At 44.9% G+C, this 11,403-nt stretch overlaps 1 protein-coding gene across 2 annotated transcripts; it reads left to right on the top strand.

The window, feature by feature from the left end:
• Positions 1-2,505: 2,505 nt before the first annotated feature.
• Positions 2,506-10,954, top strand: e2f7 (E2F transcription factor 7). Of its 2 annotated transcripts, none has more exons than XM_021324955.2 (13): positions 2,506-2,692; positions 4,012-4,119; positions 4,809-5,117; positions 5,248-5,407; positions 5,490-5,729; positions 5,889-6,044; positions 6,135-6,278; positions 7,368-7,526; positions 7,612-7,696; positions 7,793-8,126; positions 8,244-8,400; positions 8,533-8,903; positions 9,575-10,954. In XM_021324955.2, exons 1-13 carry the CDS (start codon positions 2,630-2,632, stop codon positions 9,728-9,730), a joined length of 2,442 nt encoding a protein of 813 aa, XP_021180630.2. In that variant the 5' UTR covers positions 2,506-2,629; the 3' UTR covers positions 9,731-10,954. The 2 variants fall into 2 exon arrangements, with proteins under 2 accessions (XP_021180630.2, XP_021180629.2); XM_021324954.2 differs by having other exon boundaries at positions 7,790-8,126.
• Positions 10,955-11,403: the final 449 nt, after the last annotated feature.

Below are 11,403 nucleotides of genomic sequence, written 5' to 3'. Positions count from 1 at the left end.
TGTGTCATGGTACATGTTGGCATTCAGGGTCCCTCGGTGAACTGTTGCTTCCCACAGACAGCACCCTCAAACCATGACACTCCCACCATTATGCTAAACTGTAGGCAAGGCACACTTCTCTTTGCACTCCTCACCTGGTTGCTGCCACACACACTTGACACCATTTGAACCAAATAAGGTTATCTTGGTCACATCAGACCACTAGTAGTCCATCCTCGGTCTGCTTGACTTCAGCAAATTGGTCGCAGAAGAGGCTTCATTCTACGAAGGCAGCCATGTAGAGCGATTTGATGCAGTGTGCAGAGTGTGGCCTGAGCGCTGACCCCCCCCCCCCCCCCCCCCCCCCCCCCCCTCCAACCTCTGCAGCAAGGCTGGCGACACTTGTGTCTATTTTCAAAAGACAACTTCTGGATGTGACGCTGAGCATGTGCACTCAACTTCTTCATTCGACCGATGCTGAGGCCTGTTCTGAGTGGAACCGGTCCAGTGAAACCACTACATGGTCTTGCCCACCGTGCTTCCGCTCAGTTTCAACGTGTTGACAGTCTTCTTACAGCTAAGGCCATCTTTATGTAGAGTAACAATACTTTATTCAGATTCTCGGAGGGCTGTGAAAAACCTGAGAGGCTTGAAGCTGATCACCAAAGATAAAACGCTGCTCAGTAATTATACAAGGGGTTTGATTGCTGCAATTATTTAGAAGGGTATAAATAATTTTTGAGGTCCGATATTTGATTATGTTGATTTATTTATGAGTGAAAAAGAGGAAAAAGCATGATTGCAGCTTCACTTGACAGGCACATTGGCTAACCTTCCCTTGATGCTTTTACGATAGATAGATAGATAGATAGATAGATAGATAGATAGATAGATAGATAGATAGATAGATAGATAGATAGATAGATAGATAATGAACTGGATAGCGTGGAATTGTCTTGTTTTAACAAACAGCTGTCTTTAAAATCTGTTTAGCATTCTACTAATGATGTAAAAACATTGTGAGATCTTGATATTCCAACTTTGACAGCATTTTATGTGAATACCTTTACAATGTGCTGAGAGGATGAAAAAAAGATTAACAATGTTTATGTCTCCAACTTAATTTCTTATCATATGTCTGCTATGTTTGGAGATATATCTATCATCCTGTGGTGGCAGCTTATGCTGCCACCACAGGCAGTGGGAATGCTGCTCTTTAGTGGGGACAGGAATGCAGGTCATGTGATGTGTAGATGGAGCTGAGTGTTGGGCAGCTATAGTAGAAAATTATATCACATTATTTCTCAAACATTTTGAAAACTATTTCATTTTTTCATCCATTGCCATAGCACAATAGCTTTAATTTTTGTAGAATCCACCAGCACCTTTTGGGTATTAGGGGGTTATTTCTAACCTTTTGGGCTTCCCCCCCAGACAATAAGTTTGCATACAGGGCGGGACCAGTGTGTGCCAGAAACACTGCCCTCTCTCCCACTGCAACTTTTCGCGCTGCTCAGGTACTGGGAGCGCCATTCGTGTAAACCCCCACCTGGCTCCACTGGCTTCCATCTGTCTTTGAGGTTCAGGTCTAATTACATCCCGCCGCAGAGACAAAGGCCATGTTAATTAGTTAAAGGTGTTATCAGGGGCTTTGTCGGCCATGCGTCTGTGAGAGAGCTGGAACTAAGCAGAGATACAACACAAAACTAGCGGCTGAACATCAAAGATCGATTATTGCGAGGATGACTTACTCTTACTTACTTTTCCAAGCCCTGTCCTCCTGACTGTATCGATATTTTTTTGTTTGTCAGACGGATACACCTGCGATGACTAATAAATAAAGGTACTATCTATCTATCTATCTATCTATCTATCTATCTATCTATCTATCTATCTATCTATCTATCTATCTATCTATCTCTCTCTCTCTCTCTCTCTCTCTCTCTCTCTCTCTCTCTCTCTCTATATATATATATATATATATATATATATATATATATATATATATATATATATATATAAAAGAGAACTGGCCCAATGACTGAGCCCTATCTATCGTGCTATAAGTATTTGTATGAATCTAATTGAGCTAATTTAAAAATCTTTTTTTTCTTATCAGTTTTATAAATAATCACAGACACAAGATCAGAATTACTTTGTAAAACATCTTTTATAGAGGCATTTTAATGGGAGAGTGTGTGGGTCCTGTTTCGCCGAATTTCCCATTTGTACAAGAACGCCCCAACGGTAAAAATCCCAAGGAGTAACGTCGTCCGGAAAATACGTACAGAGTGAGACCTCTCATGGTTCCAAACACATCTCGAAATGAGCGCGCCGGCTCCCCCGCCAGCAAGCTGAGAGGCGTGGACGTCCAATCCCACACCCTCCCATCCCCAAGGAACCGCTGGGTGCAGTGTGCTGTTGATTGGCTGGAGCTCGGTGACGAAACCAACAAACGCGCTCTCCGATTGGCTGGAGGAATCCAGCTGCCTCAGAGCGCCAGAAAACAAGCTTTAGCGGGTGTTGCTCAAGTCTCAGTACACGGTGTCCGCTTACTTGATGACACGCAGGACGTCCATACGCGGTTAAGCGTTACCCGCTAATTTTAAAGAGGGAAAGAAGAAGCGGCTATGCTTAGCTGAAGCAACTCATGCGGTGGCAAGACTGTGAAACACATCGGGCTGTTTCATTTATTCCAACGGTCACAAAAAAGGTGAATAATTGTACTTTTCTTCCAGTTGTTTCCTGCTGTGTCATGGTATGCTGCTCTACTGACCCTGTACCCTCGGCTAAATAGCTGCTTAAAGTTATTTTTGATCTCTTTAAGAATCAGTAAGGCACGAATACGTGTTTACGGTTTGTTGGGAGTTCATGTAATGTTAGTAATTCGCACTAATTCCGGCGAACTGACCGGATTTTTTGGTTGATAAAGCTGGCGAAGATTCATCATGGATGAAACTTTGATCTAATACAGTGTAACAACACACACAGCCTCCATCTTACAACATCAGTGAAAATCAATCAGTTTAAGTTTAAAACTTGGAAATAAAGGAGCGAATTAGCTCAGTTAGCCTAGTGACCAGATGATTGCGCCAAATTCATCTGAACGTCTTGTCTGACTTTAAATACTCTTCCGCGTTTTTTTCCGCCTTCTGTATTTCACTAACCACTGTGCACTGGCGAGAAAACATCTGGCTAGCACAGTATGGATGCCCGTTGCAGGGTTTTCTTTAAAAATACTACATTTTAAAAAGAGCACAGGAGTGCTACTTCTGCTATATGTGCAGCAGGGTTGATGACATCACAAGAGGGGCGATCGATCCAGCTGATCAGCTGGGATTTGTGCATGGAGATTACCCACGTTCCCCCTCAGAAATACTAGGAACCAGAATTTTTAATTCAGATTTCTATCACGAGTCAGAGCTGAGAGCTGTGTCAACTGAGTTGAACGGGTTCTAGATAGAAATCAGAGAACGGTTGGATTTGCTCCTTGTTGCGGTACCGACTGCCGAATTTGAGATTTCAGTTTAATTAAAAAAATGCTTCATTAACCCCAAAGGTAAATTAAATAAGGGCCGTAAAACAATCTGAGTGGGAAAACCAGAAGTCACTGAACCTGGAGTTTACTTTCCAATATGGCCGCTACGCATATGACTAAAATATTTTAGGACAGTAATTTCTAGTATTTTTTTTTTTTTTACTTTTTTTAGCTCACCATCTATCACCACTGTCAGACAGAGGGCCCCTCCAGCACAAACGCTGCTCTAAGAATAGAACTTACCAATGATCAAAGTACACCAGTAACATTAAGTATGGGAGCACTAATCACCGCACAATCATTTTATTACAACATATTTTTAGATATGTTGACATTTCTTTGATGCCGATCACGATTTCCAAATAACTGTTTCGCTACAAAAGAGCAAAAACTAATGGAAACCATGACTTGTTGTCGAATAGGTCGTAAACTATACCCAAAGTGAGTTAGAGCTATAGTTTTGGTAAAGTTCTATGCACTTTCGCTTTTTGCAGGTTTCCCAAATGGATGAGGTGGAATGCCTGGCGCTGAAAGACCTCACCAGTCTGGGGAAAAGTATCTCAGCAGAGCCTAAAGGAGACGGGAGCCGAGGTGAACAAAAGGTGGGTCTATGTGTGGCTTTTAATGTTGCCTGGCAGCGTATCCTTCTAAGGAAGCCCAGCCAGTTGCATCGAGTCCCTTAGCTTGACTCCAGTTAAAAATGGTTTTCCAAACTTGTTTCAATCTAACTTTTAAGTTTACACAAACACACAATGGATGCCAAAAAAACAGGGAAATTGAAATGAAAAGGCTTTGTGTGAAAACTAAGTACACCCCCAGTATATCACCTTCATTAATGAAGCTTTGAAGGAATCTTGGCCAAACTTTAGCTGATGGACATATTTGACTGTAGTATACTTTGGGATGTAGAAGACTCTGCATTTAACTTAATGGTTGCAAGGTGGCCAGTTCCTGCAGCTGCAAAACAAGACCCAATCATTACCCGTTTGTAGTGCTGTTATTACACGCTGTTCTAACTTATTTAATGTTTAATAAATAACTCTCGGCCTGTTAGGTATTGTCCAGTGAATATCAGCCCAAGAGAATAGTTAATAGGAATGATTCGAGCACTAGCGTTCTTTTAACAGCAAACTTTGCACACATATGGAAGTAATGAGTGAAAACGTCTCATTTAATAAAATGAACATCCACAGAACACCACTATAGAATGCTGTTTATCTGCAATAACCTGGCCCCCTACTCTAAATTCAAATCAGTATTCCTTATTGCAACCCTCCCTTCTCCACCAAAGGAAAATGTGTGGCTAGAGAGGAGAAGGTCCACCCCGCTGAAGCCGACGGAGTCCGGCATGCCTGTTTTCCTCGTGAACAGGAAGAGCCCGACCTCCGACCTGGCCCACATCACTCCCATCAAGCGTGCGGTCCTGGCGGAGCCGTGGTCGCCCACAGCCAACCTGAAGGTGCTCATCAGCGCGGCCAGCCCGGACATCAGAGACAGGGAGATGAAGAAGGTGCTGTTCAGACCGATAGAGAACGACAAAGACAAGGCGGCAGGCTCAGGCCCTCTGGTGGAGGAGGCAGAGGTGGAAGACTCTGCTCAGGTAAAGCTTGGTGCTTTCTAAAGACTTTATAAACAGGAGTCGTATCAATTTATTTTTCTTCCAAATAGGCCTAATTAAAACTGCTACCGAGCATTTATGGGTTCTTCTCTACTCTCGTTGGGTTTCTTAGTTTGAAGGGGCTTTTGATGAGGAAGATGTGGAGAAGAAGCCGAGCAGGAAGGAGAAGAGCCTGGGTCTGCTTTGCCAGAAGTTCCTGGCCCTCTACCCTGATTACCCACCAGCCCACAGCCCCATATGGATCTCTCTGGATGAGGTCGCAACCAATCTGGGTAGGTAGAAGAAAAAGATCACAGGGGGAGCTTCACCCTTACAAGCCTGAGTTTATTTAATAAGATCCGTTCCGGCTTTCAGGAGTGGAGCGCCGGCGGATCTACGACATCGTCAACGTGCTGGAGTCTCTGACGATCGTGGGCCGGATGGCCAAGAACAGCTACACCTGGTACGGCCGACAGCGGCTGTGGTCCACGCTGGAGGAGCTGCAGCGGAGGGGCCGGGAGCAGGGTTACCACCTCCAGATGGATCTGCCCGCCGAGGCTAGGCGGTCCGGACAGGGTCGGGAGGAAGACGGAGGGGAGGGAGACTCAGGCAATGGTAAAGAAATTCAGCAAATAATCATTTCTAGATAACTAGAGAGGCACTGATCAGGCTTGGTCAGTGCCAGTTTCTGTTTTTGCGTAAGGTCTGAACTGCCTGTTTGGACGTTGATTGTCAAGGAGCCTGGGTCTGTACATCGGTATGCTTGTTTTGCAGCTGGGAGCAACAGAAAGGACAAATCTCTGCGCATCATGAGCCAGAAGTTCGTCATGCTTTTCCTGGTGTCCAAAACCCAAACCGTTACTCTGGATGCAGCAGCCAAGGTCCTCATCGAGGAGAGCCAGGACTCCTCGAGCCACAGCAAGTACAAAAGTAAGAAAGCAAGCAGGGCTGATTTGTCCCGAGTTCCAATACGGTGCAGTTATGTTGTTGTTTTTTTTAACCCACTTTACTTGTCTTTAGCTAAGGTACGGCGTCTGTATGACATTGCCAATGTGCTGACCAGCCTGGAACTCATCAGGAAGGTTCACGTGAGAGAGGAAAGAGCCAGAAAGCCGGCCTTCAAGTGGCTGGGCCCAGTGAAATTCACCGGCTCTGGAAACATGGGTAAGAAAGAAAGCTTCAGATACAAAGCTCTAATATAACCCAAAGATCCGCTGATGCAATGGATTTTACCAGTATGTGTTCCGGTAAATCGAAATGGCTGGATATGGACTTTCGATTTTATCACAATATATTGTGGTATTATTGAGATAACGATAAAATGATGATAAAAGACAATTAATCGCTTCTTGTAGTGTTTTTAGGTAACTTTGTGGCTGTGACTTCATGTCAACTATAGCCCCATAAATACAAATACTGACCTTAAAAAACGCATTTAATAATGTAACATTAAAACAAAATTCGAAATAAGCTTGATCAGGACAAGTGACATAAAGAAATGTGATTTGCATCAGCAAAGTGAACCAATAAACAGCATTTAATTCTATGTTTTGAATTTATTGGCATTTATTGATGCTCTGAAGAAACCAACAGTGGAGAAAATAGCCAAAATAACAAATACTGTCAGTTTTTGGAGTTTTCAGACCTCGCTAATTAGAATTAATCGTTGCCAAGATAAACCCAAATTCTTATCACGCTAAGACATTTTTCACGATAACGATAAAACGATCCGATGAAGGCCCAGCCCTATCGTGTGGTCTGTGACATGTCTGAACATGTCCGTGGTTCATTTAGGCTTTGAAGGAGAGTGAGACCAAAAGTAGATAACAGGAAGGCTGGTCACCATACAGCAAGGTTTCTGTGTGGAGCCTTCAACGTCCTGAAACATGATGGATTCAGAAATATAGGGTTAAGGATCTCCGTTTTACAGGGAGTACACTCAGAGGCTACCGTTTCAGTCATGCTAACCGTGCTAATCGCTAGCAGAAGATGCTAAAGCTAGCATGAATTGGGGATGGGTTTTCCTTTGTTTTAGTGTGAGTATGAGGGTTTTACAGTGACTGCTGTCACATACACATTGTGATGTTCTTATATGTTATGCAGCAGCTCTTAAAGAAAAAGCCAGATGGGCCAATTACAGCTTTACAAAACTCGGACAATTCTGATCGGTGCCTCTGTTACTGGTTTGCTGTTAAAGCAGTTCCTGTCCAAACGTTTAGCTCATTCCCATCGCTGACACTTTGTTTTCTTTAGGGAACCCCTTGGACGCAGTTCAGAGTGAAGCAGCAGGGAGCGAGGACTTCAGGAAAGCAAAGCTGGCCCGTCATTCCTCCTTCAGCATCGCGCCTGCTACAGTCGGCGTGCAGCGGCAGGTCAGCTCTGCGCCCAGCAGCCCCCGCCGCCACCCAACAGGTAGGGGTCCCACGGGGAGTCGGGCTTTGACGGTTGTTTAGTAGTTCAGAAGCACCAACAGAAGCCCTTGCTCCTCCCTCTGCAGGGTTCCAGAATGAGTCTTTGGATTACACCAGAAACATGATGAGCAACGGCCCGGTGTATCAGCTGCAGTGTGGAGGCAGCACAGAGTGAGTTTCTACATCCCCCACAGTGAATGATTCGTCTGGGTTTTATGTGAGCGTCCAGCAGAGACACTATAACCTTGTTTTGTTTCTGTCCAGCAGTCGCCTCGGTGTGCCGCTGTACGCCCAGCTCGCACAGAGCAGCAGCTGCTCCCTGCCCCCGGCCTCCGCTCACCCCACTGTTCTGGCCGCGCAGCCCCACCCTGAGCACCTCCTCATCCCTCACCCCCACTGCTTGGCCTACCTGCCCAGCCTCTCCCAGCCCTCTGTTGTCATGCTGTACAAGGCGCCGGAGCGGCAGCCGCAGGCCCCTGAAGGCCAGAGGTCAGCCAAGACGGAGTCCGAGGAAGAGGGGAGACGGAGGAGGAAGGACAGTGGCCAGGAAGAGGGAGTGCTGAAAAAGAAAAGCAAGTCTGGTTTAGAGGAGGCTGAGATGGTGAGAGGATGCTTTGTGAGGTTCTGGTTAAACCTCTGCTGAAGTTGTTGTCGCTCTGCGAGTCTGCAGACACGGCGGAAGTGTCGTCCGACGTCCCTGATTTTGTTTCCTTTGCAGGTTGGAGCTCAGTTTCGGAGAGAAGCAGGGGTAGGTGCAGAGATGGGCAACGCTGCTGCCGCACCATGTCCCTCTGGCCAGCAGGGGGCTACAGAGAGCCACCCTGGCAACAGCAACGGGGAGCCGTCACACTACCTATATGTCCCCAACAGTGCAGGTATGGACTCCCAGTAACTACAGCCAATACTTTTCTGCTATAAAGGAAACTGACATGTCAGCATTAAATATATTTTTAAAAAACTTGTAAGAATAAATCATAGAAAAGTCGACCTTCTCTTCTCTTATCCAGGATTAAACAACTTCAACTTCATTATCCCAGCTGGAAATCCTCCAGCCAGCCTGTCGCTCCCTCCAAGCGGTGTGCCCGCCATGACTCTACCATACGTCCTGCTGCCGTCTGCCGCCCTCTCCCACTACCCGCTGGTGGCTGGCAGCGTGCCGCGCCATCAAGGCCCTGACAATCCCACCGCTTTGAGTTTCAGCCTGCCCGCCATGATGTCACCGGCCACCTTTATGGTGGAGACGGCGCCTCGGAGCGCAACGGAGGCATCAGAAATTAGCGGGCGTCACCTTCCCTCACCGGTCACCCCCGAACAGGGCAGGCCCCGCTCTCCCTCAGGGCCCAGGCAGAACGTCAGCATTAACACACCAGAACCTTCGGTAAGGACCGGTTAATCTGCATTTACTGTCCGTCCTTCAAATGAGCATGTCCCATATTATGATGCTGCCACCACCATGTTTCACCGTGGGGATGGCGTGCTGAGGGTGATATCAGAATCAGAAGAATAAGAATCAAGTTTAATGCCAAGTAGGTTTGCACTTACAAGGAATTTGACTTGGTGTTGATGGTACAGACAAAACAAAATAAAATAGAATATGTATATATATATATATATATATATATATATATATATATATATATATATATATATATATATATATATATATATATATATATATATATATATATATATATATATATACACAGAGCTATATACACACAGACTGCGTTAATGTAACACAGACGCTTGTTAGCCCTGAACGGGGGAGAGGCAGTGTCCAGTGTCACGGGCGGTTCTTGGCCTTGTTGATAAGGCCAGTAGCGGATGAGAAGAAACTCTTCTTGGGGCGTGAGGTTTTGGTCCTGATGGACCGCAGCCTCCTGCCAGAGGAAAGTGTCTAAAATAGTTTGTGACTGGGGTGCGAGGGATCAGCCACAATCTTATCCACATAAGGTTCCGTTTAGGTCTTGCCCGAGCAACTCATTCCAGTAGTTTTGCTGTGTGCGCTACCTCAGCTCATGTCGTTTTGTTCATGCTCTCTCTTCGCAGACTCCACATACTCCAAAGGAACCTGCAGCTTCCTCCTCTAAAGCCTTCTTCCGGACGCCGGGATCTCTGGGAAGTGTAGTGAGCGCTGTGCCCGCCGCTCGAAAGAGAGGCTCGGCACAGAGGAGACTGGACATCGGCCACCCTGCAGCTCCTTGATCGGATGCCAGTTTGCATTTAACACGCCGTTTTAACTGTGGAAATCATTCAGCGAAAGCTTTTGGTGCTTGAATCTCCTGGAAGGAAGGGAGAGCAAATGTTTTAGCAAAAAGACTGATGTTTTAATCTTTTTGTTGCTGTGTATCACTTTGAAGATGTTGACATCAGCATATCAAATAGATTCCAGGACATTTCACAGAAAGTTAGTCACAGTATTGCCAATGTACCGGTGCCCTCTTGTGGTGGAGGTCAGTAACTGCTCTATTTGTTTTCCATTTTCATTTCAGCCTTAATTGTCCCTCCCAGATCTGATCAAGCTACCTAATTCCTCTTATTTTAATTATTAAAACCCAATTACTATTTATACTTTAGCTAATATATGTTGATTACAAGAGCTGTAATGCAACGTTTAGCTTTTTTGTAGCACTAAACACAATATGCATCTAATTTTGAGGAGATCTTTAGCTGGCCCCATCATATTTTGTTACATGATGAAGGTGTAATAGGAAATCTGCTCTCGGTTAGTGGTAGGAAAGTCCTTCTCAGGTTTGTGAGGAAGGTGGGGGAAAAAAATCACTAAAGCCCTACATGTTTACAGCCTTTCAAGTATCTGAACTGTTTTATTTCCCTCTTCAGGGGGAAAATGTTACTTAGTTTATTTCCAGTGTTTCAGGGTAAAACGCTAAAGCCCAGCACTGATACTTTAGAGTAAATGTGACAATGCTCTCGGATACTTGAATACTAGTACAAAATAGAATCTATTTATATCAGAGTACTGTAAAATATGTACAGGGAAATGGATCTTATGTGCTTTTATCTTTTTAGCATGGGTATTCAGCGACACAGGAGATTCCTGCGTTGGATGTGAGCCTTCAAGTGCATGGCTGAGATAAAAATGTCAACTTTAAACACTTTGTTTAAGGTGGATCTGGAGAGCAATCCTGCTGCCAGACAAGCCTACAGAAATCCTGGTGCTTCTTACCAGACTTATTCAGGAGACGTTAACGAAGGCGGCCCTCTCCCAGTGGCCTTCCCTTTATAGGTTCCTGTCCGTTATTATAATTCCTAGATTCCTACTTAGTGTTCATGTGCAGAATCTGGGTTTCTGTCTGGCTCTTCTTTCACTGTAGCTCTGCTCTGTCTAGTTCTGGGCCCGTACGGGTGTCCTTCAATGGGTTTCACAAATTTCTGTTTAATAAAATGCATAAAGTTTCTTTTTTTTTTTTAAGCCATGTGTTGTGTGTGTTTAACAGCCTGCTAGAGCTTTTATTAGCCTTTATCTTTGGAAGCCATTATAGCACAAAGGCACTGCAGAGGGACCAATTAAGGTCATTTAGAGGTCCTATACCCTGGTTCCAACCCAGTGGCTCTAGCTTTTCTTGCAAAAAAAATCAAATGGTTAATGTATTTTATTGGTTTTTTTACATGATTGATCAGTATTTCCCAAGCTTGAAGCCATAATAGGTTTAATGTCAAAGGTTGCCGTCGTTTTCGTCGTATTACCTGGACTACATTCCCTGTATTATGACGCTGCCACCACCATGCCTTACTGTGGCCCTCAGGTTTGGAAACGATCTGTTACACTTTCGTCTTTTAGTAGTTCTGTTAACCTTTCTGGCCACCGCACAGCAAAGTCACGAAGAGAACCGTGCGTAATCTATGTAGAATACTTA

The sequence above is a fragment of the Fundulus heteroclitus genome, unplaced genomic scaffold (assembly GCF_011125445.2).
Source record: "Fundulus heteroclitus isolate FHET01 unplaced genomic scaffold, MU-UCD_Fhet_4.1 scaffold_66, whole genome shotgun sequence".
NCBI lineage: Eukaryota > Metazoa > Chordata > Actinopteri > Cyprinodontiformes > Fundulidae > Fundulus > Fundulus heteroclitus.
Note: the sequence above shows the minus strand (reverse complement) of the source record. Positions and strands in the feature narration are given on the sequence as shown.

Bases quoted from the DNA above. Each gene is read 5' to 3' on its own strand.
- e2f7 (XM_021324954.2), top strand. From the start codon at position 2,630: ATGCGGTGGCAAGACTGTGAAACACATCGGGCTGTTTCATTTATTCCA. The intron at 2,693-4,011 runs GTGAATAATTGT...CGCTTTTTGCAG, and splicing joins TTCCAACGGTCACAAAAAAG to GTTTCCCAAATGGATGAGGT. The intron at 5,118-5,247 runs GTAAAGCTTGGT...TGGGTTTCTTAG, and splicing joins AGGTGGAAGACTCTGCTCAG to TTTGAAGGGGCTTTTGATGA.